Below are 18,860 nucleotides of genomic sequence, written 5' to 3'. Positions count from 1 at the left end.
ATCATGAGATATGATGAGATATGATGGCTACTATGTGAAAACTCACAAAATATATCCAGTAAGATAACTGACAACTGATGGGGCTGCTTGATCTATATGTTGCTACCACAATTATTTCCAAACATAGGGGATTAAACTTCTTTGCAAATAAATTGAAATATTGTATAATTTATAGGCTTTGAGAGCTTTAATTTGATTGACAGTGGTGCAGATGTCATTACCTGTTGATTTGATACTTTGGAAAAAGCGGTTTGTTAATGCACCATCTTTTTGCTCTCACAGCGTATTTACCTACATAAGCCTGGCATGCCCTCAATGCAGGACACATTTAAACTGGCAGAAAATAATGATTGTGCAAATACATAGTTCAAAGAGAGTAACAATAATGGATGTCTTGTGATCTATATTAACGTAATTTTTTTTTTTAAATGCAGCCTTTCGGGTTTGTGCATGAACTTTGAAAAATGTGACAAGATTTATTTTAACGGTCACAAATATTGAAGATCCGAAATGCACAACCTATTTGTGTTGATACCCAAAGACATCATTTATGTTTCTTAAAATTATGTTTTAAATGCTGATGTTGCCACAGTTATTATCCCCGCACAAATCATACTGACATCTACTAATGTCTTGTAAAACACTTGCCAACATTCTCAATTGGTAGCTTCCTTTCACAGAAGCTGCAGCAGCATACAAATCTGTCTTTAAAAACTCATTAAAAATATTGGCACCTACTTTCACTCCATGTCCGGTATCATCCAGAATTGTATAGTCAATTGGTTTCCTAATGTAGCGTACAGGCCGCTCCAAGTTGGCAGGCGCAATGATTTTGTGAGTCCTTGACGTGTTTTTGTTTGTGGTCAGGATGCCAATTTCTCGTCTTGCTACTTTCTCCTTGTGAATATCCACGGTCTGCAAATCATGCAAATCACATCAATCAATACTCATAAAGACACTTTTTATTATGCCATCCTAATGCATGAAAGCAACTTCACAAACAAGAGGAAGCAAACTAGTTTTTCTCACTAGCTTACTTACACAACTCACAGTTCATTGTATGTACTGCTTTGAGTACAGACATGTTAGTGTGTATAAGTGTAATATTTTGATCATGCATCAGTGAGGCAGTATTACGAGGACATTGCTAGTGTTTTTGTCTAACCCCTTTCACCATCCATGCGGTGGTAAATTATTAGGACAAGATGGAGCAGTGGTCTCCCCCATCATGAGAGGTGCATCCCAGGATTCACTTGGACATGTTTAAGATGTGCTCCTACTAGCAGGGTCTTGATCCTCTGACAGTACTTGCTACAAACAGATCATACAACAAGCATTTACAATGCAATAGGTCTCGACTTCGCAAAAGTTAGAGCGATTGGCATTGTCAATGACAAACTTTTTATTTATGTGTTGGTTTTGAAAACAGATAAATAAATGGCATTGTCATTTACAATGCCAATAGCTTAATCTCTCGCAAAGGCGAGACCTATTGCATTTGCAATGCGATAGGTCGCGTTTTTACGCAAGTTTGAGCTATTGACATTGCAAATAACAATGTTTTTTATTTATGTTTCAAAAACCAAAACACAAATAAAAAGTCTCTCACACTGCTGTCTCTCTCACACTGCTGTCTCTCCCTAGAACACACACACTGCTGTCTCTCACACTGCTGTATCTCTCACACACACTGCTGTTTCTCACACACTGCTGCCTCTCACAGTGCTGTCTCACACACTCACTGCTGTCTCTCACACTGCAGGTGTGGGTTGTGGGATGTGGGTTTCCAGCTCATATCTGGAGGGTGGGCGCTGCTGAGTCTGATGGGTATTTTTTTTTTTACATACTCCCAGGGCATTAGTGGTACCTTCAGAAGCTTTTGTTTTGGGGGAGTGATGTTGGGGGTCAGATCTCAGCCCAAAGCTCTGACCCCTCTTCATAACCTTGTGCCCTCATGCCTCGTAAACGCAATTGGCTTATGATTTTGTCCTTTCATAGACACATCCCCTAAAAGATCCTCAGCCCAAACCCCCGCCCCCCTATTGTGAAATGTATCTGCAAGTTGGCATGCCTGGGCAGTAATTTTGTGGCTGTCAGTGGATCACTGCAAAAATGCAGTGTACAATTCATTCACACACACACACACCGAGCCACACACACACACACACCGAGCCACACACACACACACAGAGCCACACACACACACACAGAGCCACACACACACACACACACAGAGCCACACACACACACACACCGAGCCACACACACACACACCGAGCCACACACACACACACACCGAGCCACACACACACACACACCGAGCCACACACAGAGCCACACACACACACACACACACAGAGCCACACACACACACACAGAGCCACACACACATAGAGCCACACACACATAGAGCCACACACACACAGAGCCACACACACACAGAGCCACACACACACAGAGCCACACACACACAGAGCCACACACACACACACACACACAGCCACACACACAGAGAGCCACACACAGAGCCACATACACTCACACAGCCACAGAGCCACACACACACACACACACAGAGAGCCACACACAGAGCCACATACACACACACAGCCACAGAGCCACACAGCCACAGAGCCACACACACACAGAGCCACACACACACAGAGCCACACACACACAGAGCCACACACACACAAACAGTCACACACAGAGCCACACACAGAGCCACACACAGAGCCACACACAGAGCCACACACAGAGCCACACACAGAGCCACACACACACACAGCCACACACACACACAGCCACACACACACACAGCCACAGAGACACACAGCCACAGGGACACACAGCCACAGGGACACACACACACAGACACACACACACAGAGCCACATACACACACAGAGCCACACACACAAAGAGCCACACACACACACACACACACACACAGCCACACACACACACAGAGCTACACACTCACAGAGCCACACACACAGAGCCACACACACAGAGCCACACACACAGAGCCACACACACAAAGCCACACACACAAAGCCACACACACAAAGCCACACACACAGAGCCACACACACAGAGCCACACACACAGAGCCACACACACAGAGCCACACACACAGAGCCACACACACACACAGAGCCACACACAAAGAGCCACAGAGCCACACACACAAAGAGCCACAGAGCCACAGAGCCACACACACAAAGAGCCACACACACACAGAGCCACACACACACAGAGCCACACACACACACAGAGCCACACACACACACACACAGAGCCACACACACACACAGAGCCACACACACACACAGAGCCACACACACACACACAGAGCCACACACAGAGCCACACACACACACACAGAGCCACACACACACACACAGAGCCACACACACACACACAGAGCCACACACACACACACAGAGCCACACACACACACAGAGCCACACACACAGAGCCACACACACAGAGCCACACACAGAGCCACATACACAGACACACCCACACAAAGAGCCAAACACACACAGAGCCACACACACACACACACACACACACACACACACACACACACACACAGAGCCACACACAGAGCCACACACACACACACACACACACACACACAGAGCCACACACACACACAGAGCCACACACACACACAGAGCCACACACACACACAGAGCCACACACACACACACAGAGCCACACACACACACAGAGCCACACACACACAAAGAGCCACACACACACAAAGAGCCACAGAGCCACACACACAAAGAGCCACACACACACAGAGCCACACACACACAGAGCCACACACACACAGAGCCACACACACACACAGAGCCACACACACACACAGAGCCACACACACACACAGAGCCACACACACACACAGAGCCACACACACACACAGAGCCACACACACACACAAAGAGCCACACGCACACACACACAAAGAGCCACAGAGCCACACACACAAAGAGCCACACAAACACACAGAGCTACACAAACACACAGAGCCACACACACACACACAGCCACACACACACACACACAGCCACACAGCCACACACACAGCCACACAGCCACACACACAGCCACACACACACACACAGAGCCACACACACACAGAGCCACACACACAGAGCCACACACACAGAGCCACACACACAGAGCCACACACACAGAGCCACACACACAGAGCCACACAGACACAGAGCCACACAGACACAGAGCCACACAGACACAGAGCCACACACACACACAGAGCCCCACACACACACACACAGAGCCCCACACACATACACACAGAGCCCCACACACACACACACAGAGCCCCACACACACACACACAGAGCCCCACACACACACACAGAGCCCCACACACACACACAGAGCCCCACACACAGAGTCACAGAGCCACACACACACACAGAGTCACAAAGACACACACACACACAGAGACACACACAGAGCCACACACAGGCACACACACACACACACACACACAGGCACACACACACACACACAGCCACACACAGGCACACACACACACACACACACAGAGCCACACACACACAGAGCCACACACACACACATACACCGAGCCACACACACACCGAGCCACACACACACACACCGAGCCACACACACACACACCGAGCCACACACACACACACCGAGCCACACACACACAGAGAGCCACACACACACACACAGAGACACACACACAGAGCCACACACACACACACACACACAGAGCCACACACACGCACACACACAGAGCCACACACACGCACACACAGAGCCACACACACACACACACAGAGCCACACACACACACACACACACACACACACACAGAGCCACACACACACACAGAGCCACGCACACACACAGAGCCACACACACACAGAGCCACAGACACACACACACACACACACACAGGCACACACACACACACAGCCACACACAGGCACACACACACACACAGAGCCACGCACACACACAGAGCCACACACACACACAGAGCCACACACACACAGAGCCACAGACACACACACAAAGAGCCACAGAGCCACACACACACAAAGAGCCACAGAGCCACACACACACACAAAGAGCCACAGAGCCACACACACACACAAAGAGCCACAGAGCCACACACACACACAAAGAGCCACAGAGCCACACACACACAAAAAGCCACAGAGCCACACATACACACAAAGAGCCACACATACACACAAAGAGCCACACATACACACAAAGAGCCATACACACACACAAAGAGCCACACACACACAGACCCACACACACACACAGAGCCACACACACACACAGAGCCACACACAGAGCCACACACACACACAGAGCCACACACAGAGCCACACACACACACAGAGCCACACACACACACACAGAGCCACACACACACACACACACAGAGCCACACACACAGAGCCACACACACACACAGAGCCACACACACAGAGCCACACACACAGAGCCACACACACAGAGCCACACACACAGAGCCACACACACAGAGCCACACACACAGAGCCACACACACAGAGCCACACCCACACACACAGACACACCCACACGAAGAGCCACACCCACACGAAGAGCCACACACACACAGAGCCACACACACACACACACACACACACACACACAGAGCCACACACACACAGAGCCACACACACACAGAGCCACACACACACACAGAGCCACACACACACACAGAGCCACACACACACACAGATCCACACACACACACAGATCCACACACACAGAGCCACACACTCATGCGCACACAGAGCCACACACAGGCACACACAAAGCCACACACACATAGCCACACACACATAGCCACACACACACATAGCCACACACACCCACACACACAGATCCACACACACAAGCCACACACACAGCCACACACACAGCCACACACACACACAGAGAGCCACACACAGAGCCACATACACAGACACACCCACACACACAAAGAGCCACACACACACAAACAGCCACACACACAGAGACACACACACACACAAACAGCCACACACACAGAGAGACACACACACAAACAGCCACACACACAGAGAGACACACACACACACAAACAGCCACACACACAGCCACACACAGCCACACACACACAGAGCCACACACACACACAGCCACACACACACAGAGCCACACACACACAGAGCCACACACACACACACAGAGCCGCACACACACAGAGCCACACACACACAGAGACACACACACACACACAGAGCCACACACACAGAGCCACACACACACACAGAGCCACACACACACACACAGAGACACACACAGCCACACACACACACAGCCACACACACACACAGAGCCAGCCACAGCGCCACACACACACAAACAGAGCCACATACACACACAGAGCCACACACACACAGAGAGCTACATACACACACAGAGCCACACACACACAGAGCCACACACACAGAGAGCTACATACACACACAGAGCCACACACACACAGAGCCAGCCACACACAGAGCCAGCCACACACAGAGCCAGCCACACACAGAGCCAGCCACACACAGAGCCAGCCACACACAGAGCCAGCCACACACAGAGCCAGCCACACACACAGCCAGCCACACACACAGCCAGCCACACACACAGCCAGCCACACACACAGCCAGCCACACACACAGCCAGCCACACACACAGCCAGCCACACACACAGCCAGCCACACACACAGCCAGCCACACACACAGCCAGCCACACACACAGCCAGCCACACACACAGCCAGCCACACACACAGCCAGCCACACACAGCCAGCCACACACACAGCCAGCCACACACACAGCCAGCCACACACACAGCCAGCCACACACACAGCCAGCCACACACACAGCCAGCCACACACACAGCCAGCCACACACACAGCCAGCCACACACACAGCCAGCCACACACACAGCCAGCCACACACACAGCCAGCCACACACACAGCCAGCCACACACACAGCCAGCCACACACACAGCCACACACACAGCCACACACACACACAGCCACACACACACAGCCACACACACACAGCCACACACACACAGCCACACACACACACAGCCACACACACAGCCACACAGCCACACACACACAGCCACACACACACAGCCACACAGCCACACACACACACACACACACACAGAGCTACACACACACACACACACAGAGCTACACACACACAGAGCTACACACACACAGAGTTACACACACACACAGAGCTACTCACACAGAGCTACACACACAGAGCTACACACACAGAGCTACACACACAGAGCTACACACACAGAGCTACACACACAGAGCTACACACACACAGAGCTACACACACACACAGAGCTACACACACACAGAGCTACACACACACACAGAGCTACACACACACACAGAGCTACACACACACACAGAGCTACACACACACACAGAGTTACACACACACACAGAGCTACTCACACAGAGCTACTCACACACAGAGCTACACACACACAGAGCTACACACACAGAGCTACACACACACAGAGCTACACACACACAGAGCTACACACACACAGAGCTACACACACACAGAGCTACACACACACAGAGCTACACACACACAGAGCTACACACACACAGAGCTACACACACACAGAGCTACACACACACACAGAGCTACACACACAGAGCTACACACAAAGCCACACACACACACACAGAGCCACACACACACACAGAGCCACACACACAGAGCCACACACACAGAGCCACACACACACAGAGCCACACACACACACAGAGCCACACACACACACACAGAGCCACACACACACACACAGAGCCACACACACACACAGAGCCACACACACACACAGAGCCACACACACACACAGAGCCACACACACACACAGAGCCACACACACACACAGAGCCACACACACACACAGAGCCACACACACAGAGCCACACACACACAGAGCCTCACACACAGAGCCACACACACAGAGCCACACACACAGAGCCACACACAGAGCCACACACAGAGCCACACACACAGAGCCACACACACAGAGCCACACACACAGAGCCACACACACACAGAGCCACACACACACAGAGCCACACACACAGAGCCACACACACACAGAGCCACACACACACACAGAGCCACACACACACACAGAGCCACACACACACACAGAGCCACACACACACACAGAGCCACACACACACACAGAGCCACACACACACAGAGCCACACACACACAGAGCCACACACACACACAGAGCCACACACACACACAAAGCCACACACACACACACAGCCACACACACACACACAGAGCCACACACACACACAGAGCCACACACACACACAGAGCCACACACACACACAGAGCCACACACACACACAGAGCCACACACACAGAGCCACACACACACAGAGCCACACACACACAGAGCCACACACACAGAGCCACACACACAGAGCCACACACACAGAGCCACACACACAGAGCCACACACACAGAGCCACACACACACACAGAGCCACACACACACACAGAGCCACACACACACACAGAGCCACACACACAGAGCCACACACACACAGAGCCACACACACAGTGCCACACACACAGAACCACACACACACACAGAGCCACACACACAGTGCCACAGAGACACACACACACACAGAGCCACACACACACAGACACATACACACACACAGTCCCATAAACACAGACACACACACACAGAGACACACACAGAGACACACACAGAGACACACACACACACACACACACACAGAGCCACACACACAGAGCCGTCCGTAAAAGGAAGGCATGTTGTGAGCCCCCGATCATCGACCCGGTGTGCCCTCTGCAGACCGGTCAGCACCCTGCAGCAGGAGAGAGCGGTGAGGGGGAGACAGGAGGCAGCACACTGCAGAGAAGTCTAAAACATACTTCAAATTCTATGAACTCACCAGTGCTAACACAAAGGAAAGGCAGCAATCACAAAACCAACTCCCCAAACCTGTTTTGAGGTGTTTATTGAAGTGCATTTTAATAATGTCAAATATTTTGTGCGTCGCAGCAGGAAAGTGAAAATAATGTACTAGTGGGGAAAGCCTAGATGCTACTTGCTTGGGCTACGCAGACACAAGCCACTAACATCAATACAAGTTAGATGTAAAGTTTCTTGGCCTTGTTCTAATGTTTTAACAGAAGAAATTGTCCTCTTACCCAACAGGGTTCTTTTCAATTACATTCCCTCTGCTTTCTCTTTCGTCCATTCTCCTCTAATCTCTTCCTCGCAACCGAGCTTCCCACTCCCTCTCTTACTCCTTCTCCCATGCCCCATTCTTCTCTAACCATCTCTTTCCCCCTGTCACTCACGCACACTTCTCTCTAAACACTCTTTTGCTCTCTCTGTCTCACACACGCATATCCTGTTCTGGTATCACGCTCTCTCCGTGCATGTATTATCCCAGACCCTTTACAGCAACTCAGTCGTGATTTTTTAAATTCCTTTTCCCATTTATGTCACTTATTTTCCACCACCCTTCCCCTCATAACCCATTTCCCATGTTCTGGTTCGCCAGCGCTGCAAATCCATACGAATGGAAACAGCGCTATGCAAATATAATCACTCCACTGCAAAAAAAAAACAGTAATTTACAACGCCAATGGGTCTAACTTTCACAAATGCCAGACCTGATTGCATTGCAAATACTTGTTGACAGTTTAAGTCAAGAGTTTGCTACCTCCGTCAGTGAGAACTACGGATCCCCTGTTATTCGCTTACCCATGCTGGTGCTGGGGGCGGATTCCTTGCTGTGGTGTGCAGCGAGAAGCAGCTACGAGGAGTTCTGAGTTTTGAGCTCACAGGGTGAATGTTTTAATCTCCCTGTAGATAGAAGCAGGAAAAGGTGGAGCTAGGTGGGTGTAAAGTGTCTCGCGGAGGGAGGGTGTGGTGAAGTGAAGGGTTGATGGTGAGAGGGAAAAGTCGAGAATGGTAGCAATTAAGCAGCACAAAGGAATGCAGATAATATTGCCACTGGCCAGGCAGCCGCGGCACCCATGCTTTACTTGTAACATTAAAAGTAAAGCGCGGTTGCCGCGATTATACCAAAAGTAAAGAAATAGCAGTTTTTTTCTATTTCTTTACTTTTAGTATAATCGCGGCACCCGCGCTTTACTTTTAATGTGACAAGTAAAGCGTGGGTGCCGCGATTATACCAAAAGTAAAGAAATAGATGTCTTTTCTATTACAGCTGCTTTGTAAATTACATTTATATGTCTATTTATTTCACGCGTGTACCGGTTAGTTCTTTTACACAAACGCATGAATATTAATTTTCCAGGGGATATGTTTACTCCAGAATTTATCCACAGCTCCCCTTGTCTTCTCAACAAATACTTCATCATCCATGCCAGGTTCCCTTTACCACGCGGATGCACGGAGTGTGCCCTCGCCCGTGTCACTGCAGAAAGCAGCCTTGGCCTGTGGCGCTCCCACTTTAGAGGCAAGAGGAAAGCGTTCAATGTTCTGAGCTTTACAGAGACCTCTGTTTATTTATTTATTTATTTATTTATTATAGAGTTTTGTATAGCGCGAACAAGACCCGTGGGTATCAGAGCGCTTAACATAGGAGAGGTAAAGGGTTAACATATATATTAACAGTTACAGTACAACAGATGTGAGGTAGATGGTATATATTCATAACACATGTGACGTTAGCGTTAATAATATGCTATGGCTAGACTTATAACAAAAGCAAGTATATATAACATAAATGAGGTAGATCGGTATAAGTTCATGTGGGATGCCGTTCTCAGGTTCAGTCAAAGTAACCATTGGTGGTGTCCTTTAGGTCGTTCTCGTATCTTTGAATACGCGTGCCTTATAGTATTGACTATGCTTCCCTTTCTCATGACATATATTCCTGCCCTAATACAGAACATGTATCAGAAACAATGAACAATGATCTTCACCAAGTAATGTATTTATTCATCAGAAGGCTCTTCACTTCCCGCTTGAATGTTACCAGATTCTGGATCTTCCTGATGTTTGGAGGGAGTGAGTTCCATATTCTGGGGGCAGCTCCTGAGAACGCTCTGTCATAGGTTTTTTTCTTTCGGAAAAAGGCTGGTCGTAAAAGCAATTCCTCGGCACTCCTAGCTGGTCGGTTGCCACCCGACAATTGAATTTTCTTGGCTAGATATCTTGGGGTGTTGTTGTGTAGCGCTTTGTGTGTGATACATGCTATCTTCATTTGGATTCTGGCTTCATAAGGTAGCCAGTTTAAGGCTTTCAGGTGCCGGGATATATGATCATATTTCCTGGTTCCGGTGATAAGTCTTGCCGCAGCGTTAAGGCAGGCTTTTAGTGGTGCCGTAGACATTTTTGGTAAGCCAGCCAAGGTGGTGCAGCCATATTCGATCCTCGAGATAACTAAAGATTGGATTGCCAATTTGAGGTCCGCCTCTGAGATGAATGGTTTCAGTTTTCTTAAGTAGTTCTAGTGGAAGCGGGCACTTTTGGCCATTGAGTTAATGTGGGCTTTCATGTCTAGATTCTCGTCTAGGGTGATTCCTAGTGATTTAGCTGAGTTGACCAGGGTTGGGGTGCAGTTTAGCGCAGTCACGACTTTTGTCCATTCCTTTATTTCCGTGTGGCTCCTTGGCGGTGAGATTAGTAGGAACTCTGTTTTGTGTGCGTTCAGCTTCAGATGATTTGTGGTTAACCATTGTAGTGCCATTTTTTGTGTCTCGTTCATTAGTTCAATGTCTTTTAGGGATTCGATCTTAAAGTATATTTGCGTGTCGTCAGCATACATGTGATAGGATATCTGAGATTTTTGGAGAATTTCTGCGAGTGGTTCGACGTATAGGTTAAACAGGTCTGGGGATAGTGTCGATCCTTGAGGGACTCCTATTGAGATAGGGCATGGAAGTGAGATTGATTGGTTAACCAGGAAGCGCTGCGTTCTGTTCTGTAAAAAGGAGTCGAACCATTTCAGCACAGTTCCCGACAATCCTATCCTGTCCCGTAACCTGGTCAGTAATGCTTCGTGATTTACCGTGTCAAATGCCAAGGACAGGTCAAGGAGAATCAGTAAGCATGCTTGATTTTGGTCAAGGGCCTGTAGCGCATCATCAACAATATGGAGAATCGCTGTTTCCGTACTGTGCCCTGCTCTGAATCCTGACTGGCATTCATCGAGCAAGGAGAACTTGGCGATGTGTTGGCTCAGTTGGTTCTGTATTTTGTGCAGGTCAGCTGTGCGGCTAGAGCTCCTGACAAGATCCGGATACGGCGGTTCGTGAGAAGCAGACAATATTTATAACGGAAGCAAAGTGCAAGCAAATGCCAAAAACAGCTGGGGAATGCCATTAGCAATTTTAAAAACACCACGGACAGAGGCAGAATGCTTAACAAATGAAGCTAAAGCTGAAAGTAATCATGTGGGGTCTATGCAACAAAGGCAAGGCTAGAAATCTGGCACACCCGGGTGTAAATATGAGAGTTCTCTCTGGGAGCAGAAAAACAAATTCGATTAACATTCCTTTTAAGGGAGATTTTGTGTGCAAAGTAAAACAAGCGCTCGTCAGGCAGCCGCGGCACACACGCTTTACTTGTAACATTAAAAGTAAAGCGCGGGTGCCGCGATTATACCACAAATAAAGAAATAGATGTTTTTTCTATTTCTTTACTTTTGGTATAATCGCGGCACCCGCGCTTTACTAAAAAGTAAAGAAATAGAAAAAACCTCTACTTCTTTACTTTTGGTATAATCGCGGCACCCGCGCTTTACTTATAACATTAAAAGTAAAGCGCAGGTGCGGCGATTATACCCAAAGTAGCCCGCCACGACGTAGAATTTTCTCTTTTAGAGCCGTCCCACTTGGATGGGCTCGGCCGGACTTCCTGCTGGCGTGAAAGGTTTATTATCTTCTTTATGGGGCCATCTGTTTGGACCCATAAAGAAGATAACAAACCTTTTACCCCAGCAGTAAGTCAGGGCAGCCAGTCCAACTGAGACTGCTCTAAAAGAGAAAAGTGTACGTCACTGGAAGCTCTTTTCCAATGGTTGGCCACGGTTTAGCATGAACAGTGACGCCAGCCAACGGAAAAGAGGGGCGGGGCTTAAACCCCGCTAGTTAAAGCTACCCAAAAACATAAAATCTCGCCAGCGAGACTGCGCATGTGCGCAGCCTACGCTAGCCGAGACCTAATAATTCCTAAATCTCTCCAACTTGCTGAAAATACTGGAATGAAACACTAATTCACCTCATAGGACAGAAATGCTGCACGGTAAACAAGTGCGGCTTTCTTCTTTAACCAATAAAGGATGTGGTTGTATGGAGCCCATGTGTGGAGTACGCATAGGAATACAAGCACTGGCACAGCCAATGGGTCTCGCCTATGTGAAATCTCTTGGCTTTGACAATATTAATTTTTTTAGCCATGCTGTACAGCTGCCTGGGGAAGAAGGGGTGGTGCAAGCAATGATGCAGGAGTGGGGCGGGGGACTGCAAGCAACGACGAGGGACAGGGGTCAAGCAACGACAAGTGAGTGTTTGTAAGCGACAACAATGCAGGGGGAGACTTGGTGCAAGCAACAGTGCTAGATCAGACCCTACTGGGTGGCCGCATTCAATTAGCAATGCTGAAACGGGGAGGGGGGAAATTGGCCAGAAAACACATTCACTCATCTGGAGTGCTCCAAATTAAATGAAAAAATGTGCCTCCAAAAGCACACGACAAGTGTAAGGATACTGGGCTCCAAAAGGAAGCTATGCTTAAGGATCACGTTACGATCAAACACACAAAGAAAAAACTGACACCGGCATGCACTGACCAATGAGAAACCAGGAAGCAAGAGGGACAATGAAGTAAACCAAATGAAGCAAGAGGGACAATGAAGTGAACCAAATGTAAGTAATGGGCGGGCTCTAAGCCCTTTCAAGTTTTTTTAAGTTATAAAAAGTATTGCAAACAACAGTGCATGGCGGTCTCATGCAAGACCTAAAAATCGCTCTCCATGTGCTGTCTCAGCAAAAAAGGTAAAGCTCACTCAGAGGAGTAAGAAAGGAATCCACGCTTGGGCTACCACATCAAAAGAAACGTCTGAGCTAGGTAATGGCTTATGGGAAGAAATGTGTCCGGCTTTCCTATATATAGCTCTTAGTCCAGGTACTAAGCAGATCTAGGGAGAAACGCAAGTTAAGGGATCCCAAGTAAGTAGCATTTCTGGAAGCTAACCATACTGGTAGCGCTGCCTGGATAAACAAATTCCTCAGACAATACAAAGAGAAATCATTTTCCTTAAAGAGTAAAATACTAAAAAGCATCAACAAGGGACTTTGGATATCTGCAGATAAAGACAAAGGTCTTGATCAAAAATTATTCAAACATTTCTAGGGTACAGTAAGAAATTCGCCAAGGGCTGTTGCAGCCAAAAACGGACTTACTCCATTTTGTCTTCTTTAAGTTTTAAATGGTTACTGTACATCCACTTTGATATGGCGGACATACATTCATTAAAAAATTGCTAGGAGGAGGGACAAGACAACTGCCAAATAAACTGAATGTCAAGTTCATAATAACAGGACTGAAAACAGAGTGAAAAAGGTCAGTCAGTGGGTTAATATTAATATTAAACAAGTCAAGTCAAGTCAAGAGAAGTCTTTATTCGATTATTCATCTTAAAAGACAGCTACACATCCAACATTATGTCTCAATTTCAAAAGTGAAAGCATAGTTATAAAAAAAAAAAATTAGTATGAGGTTAAAAACATGAACTAAGACAGAATTAAATCATTTATACACGACTTCATTTGCAGATTAAAAAGTTAAGCATAATAAAAAACAGTTTTTACAGGACAACACACAGTCTGACTCGGACCTAGTAGAGTATTTAACTGGGACCTTATTGCGAATTAATGAACCTCGAGCGTAGAATCCAAGCCCAACCAAGGTATTTTGCAACCCCTATTACTATCAAAGGCGAGAGATCAGATTTTAGAATTCTACAGGCTGTAGATGCTGAACGAGTGCCCAGACTTCTACATAATGGGCGTAGCCACTTTTTTCTAGGGGCAACATACAGGGGACATACAAAGAGAAAATGACACACACTTTCGCCTTGCCTGATACACAGTGGGCAGTGCTCTGGCCCTCCCTTACCCCATGAAGTAGTTAGGCACCTCAGTGGTAGCGAGCCAACTCTCAATTGATGGAATAGTTTGCGATCCAGGGGCTTGGTGATGACGTCCCAATACTTTTCAAGGGAAGATACATCCTTCAAAAGGACGAATGTCGTAGTAAGGGGACTTCCTGACATTTCCAAATGTCTCTTACCGACAACCCAGTCCCAGTATAGGTTTCTTAGCTCTTTTTTGGGAGGAAAGGTGGCCGAGTCAGGGTTATGCCATAGTTCACCAAGCCCCATGACGCACAGAGTAGATCTTACCCCTTTAAACCATCCTATATTGTCAGAGCCTAGGGAATCCCTTACCTCTAGACATGCTTTGGCATAAATCTGTAGCTCTGGTGTGGTCCACAGACGCCGCCAAAATGCTAGGGGTCTGAATCTCGCTAGGTCTTCCACTGGTTGACTCCCTAAGTCGTACAGGAGCGGGATACGCGGAGTGGATTTCGGTAAACCAATCGCCGCCCTGAGAAATTTGTTTTGGGCTACCTTTAAGGGGTCCAGATTACTGTAGCCCCAGAGCTCTGCTCCATACAGGACAGAGGGCAAGATTTTTGTGCCAGTGCAGTGTCTCCAACCCGCTTGCCGGTTGCCTCAAGCAAGGAGAGCGTCCATGTAATGGTACTAATTTTAAATCGAATTTAAATCGAACTGTGGCATTATTTTATTGAAGTAACACTGAATTGTAAAAGTGTAATTTTAAAATTGGAGCGCATTACTTGCACCACACGCACTCACTAAGAAGCAGCTCTGCTTCAAGCCATCCTCGCGTGACCCACGGTTGGTGAAAGCGCTAGGCTGCCGCCTCCCACGGTAACAAGGGGGTGGTAGGCTTTTGACTCACTTCCTGTTTACTTCCTGGTCCACTGGGAGCGGTTAGCGCTCTAGTGGATCCACACAGCGCTATATAGGCGGAGCGCCGGGGGTGCTCGCTGCGGGAAGGAGACGGTGGCAGTGTCTCCAACCCGCTTGCCGGTTGCCTCAAGCAAGGAGAGCGTCCATGTAATGGTACTAATTTTAAATCGAATTTAAATCGAACTGTGGCATTATTTTATTAAAGTAACACTGAATTGTAAAAGTGTAATTTTAAAATTGGAGCGCATTACTTGCACCACACGCACTCACTAAGAAGCAGCTCTGCTTCAAGCCATCCTCGCGTGACCCACGGTTGGTGAAAGCGCTAGGCTGCCGCCTCCCACGGTAACAAGGGGGTGGTAGGCTTTTGACTCACTTCCTGTTTACTTCCTTGTCCACTGGGAGCGGTTAGCGCTCTAGTGGATCCACACAGCGCTATATAGGCGGAGCGCCGGGGGTGCTCGCTGCGGGAAGGAGACGGTGGCAGTGTCTCCAACCCGCTTGCCGGTTGCCTCAAGCAAGGAGAGCGTCCATGTAATGGTACTAATTTTAAATCGAATTTAAATCGAACTGTGGCATTATTTTATTGAAGTAACACTGAATTGTAAAAGTGTAATTTTAAAGTTGGAGCGCATTACTTGCACCACACGCACTCACTAAGAAGCAGCTCTGCTTCAAGCCATCCTCGCGTGACCCACGGTTGGTGAAAGCGCTAGGCTGCCGCCTCCCACGGTAACAAGGGGGTGGTAGGCTTTTGACTCACTTCCTGTTTACTTCCTGGTCCACTGGGAGCGGTTAGCGCTCTAGTGGATCCACACAGCGCTATATAGCCCTCGCGCCCTTTTGAGCGCGCAGCGATCGCGCGCAGCCCCGCCGAAGACCCGCCAAAGAGCTGCCCGTCTGCGCCCGTCCGCGCCAGGACGAGGCACAGGGGCCACGGACATTGCTCCCTCTCTTCTATCACGATTAGGTATGAATCCACATCTTATCACCTATACTACTCAATCCCTACTAGACTTAAAACCGCTGTCCGCATGTTGTACTAAAATACCATGGCATACTGTTGAGGGAGCCTTCTCATGTTTAGAATGTCATCATCGATTGCTCTGCAATAACATTCCATCTGAAGCAGAAGCCCCTGCAATAAGGCTGAAGTCTTTCCTTCTTAACGTGCGATCCCTGCCCAAACATCAGCATGAGGTATGGGATCTGGTACACTCTATCCAGCCAGACATAGGTTTTATCACTGAAACCTGGATGAAGCCCCACACCATTACAGCTGTAACAATGGGGATCCCAATCGGATATAAGCTTAAACATCTAGATAGAGAAGGGAAGACTGGCGGTGGCCTAGCAATCATACACAGGGATGATTTAAAGGTCACTATATTCTCACAATATCAAAGTTTACAACTTGAAATTATGTTTTTTAAAATTGACCTTACTAGCCACATATTCTGGAAAGGAGCTCTGGTTTATCGCCCCCCAGGACCAAACCCAGATTTTCCCCTCCTTCTCCAAGAATTGCTAGCGCCCCAACTCAAATCCAATGAAGATTTTATTCTTCTAGGGGATTTTAACATCCATGTAGACCAACCAACACTACCTGAATCCCACTCCCTTATCACCGACCTGTCAAATTTAGGTCTAGAGATAAAAAACACTGGACCCACGCACAGTGGTGGCCACACGCTAGACCTTGTCCTCTCCAACTGTTCGAAGCTCACCTGCCTTCCAGCAAGAGAGATTTTATGGACAGACCACTTTCTTCTAGAAATCTTACTCTCAATTCCCAAAAGACCTAGTAATAAAGGACCCTCCCTTCCGACTCGACGCCGTCAATGGCATAAAATCTCCTTAACTAACCTACAGGAAATTTGGGTACAACCCACCATACTAGCAGAAGACACAGTAGATACAGCACTGGCAAAATTCACTGGCTCAATTAAGCAAGCCATTGATACCCTGGCCCCTCTAAAACTATACAAAGAGTATCCATCCTCTAAACAAGAAAGTTGGTATACTCAGGAGTTAAGGGAGGAAAAACAGAAATGTAGGCAAGCCGAGAAAAAATGGAGGAAACATAAGACCGAGGAGACTAGAGCGGTCTTCCGTCATGCTCAATCTAATTATTATAAAAACATCAGACAGGCTAGAAAAAATAGTCTTCTGCAACAGCTAGAAGAAGCTGCTAATTGTCCCAAGGAGCTTTTTAAAATCCTTCAAAACTTTATCAAACCCGCCACATGTGAGAGCTCTGAGGAGTTCTCACAAACCTTATGCGACGAGATATCATCTTTCTTTGAGAGTAAAATAAATATTATATATGAAAAAATAGTGGCTGCCAATAACAGCACTAGCGACATCAATAAGATCACACCTCTAACCCCGCCTAAAGATAATGCACACCCAATATCATTCTTCCCCCTTATTGAAAGTACAGATCTCCCTCATCTCATTACTCACATTAAATCAGGATCTCCAAATGACCTCCTCCCTGCCAAGATGGTTCCTCCCCTGATCCCTCTCCTGGGCCCCTTTATACAAAATGTTATTAACATCTCTCTTACTAAAGGACAAGTCCCAGCAGATTGGAAAAGGGCGGTGGTAAACCCAATACGCAAGAAAGCTGCATCCCCATGGACCGACCTTTCCAACTTGCGTCCCATCTCACTCTTGCCATACATCAGCAAGATAGCT

General features: G+C 47.9%; 1 protein-coding gene across 11 annotated transcripts in view; it reads right to left on the bottom strand.

The window, feature by feature from the left end:
* ABI2 (abl interactor 2) overlaps positions 1-18,860 on the bottom strand; it is an 841,968-nt gene that overhangs the window by 521,131 nt on the left and 301,977 nt on the right. For all 11 annotated transcript variants that reach the window (XM_078680278.1, XM_078680272.1, XM_078680274.1 and 8 more), the window contains exon 3: positions 739-915. In XM_078680278.1, the coding sequence (XP_078536404.1) occupies positions 739-915 (177 nt within the window). The remainder of the gene's footprint in view (positions 1-738; positions 916-18,860) is intronic.

Source organism: Lissotriton helveticus, chromosome 3_1 (genome assembly GCF_964261635.1).
Source record: "Lissotriton helveticus chromosome 3_1, aLisHel1.1, whole genome shotgun sequence".
Classification (NCBI taxonomy): Eukaryota; Metazoa; Chordata; class Amphibia; order Caudata; family Salamandridae; genus Lissotriton; species Lissotriton helveticus.
This window is presented reverse-complemented; position numbering and strand designations above follow the sequence as displayed.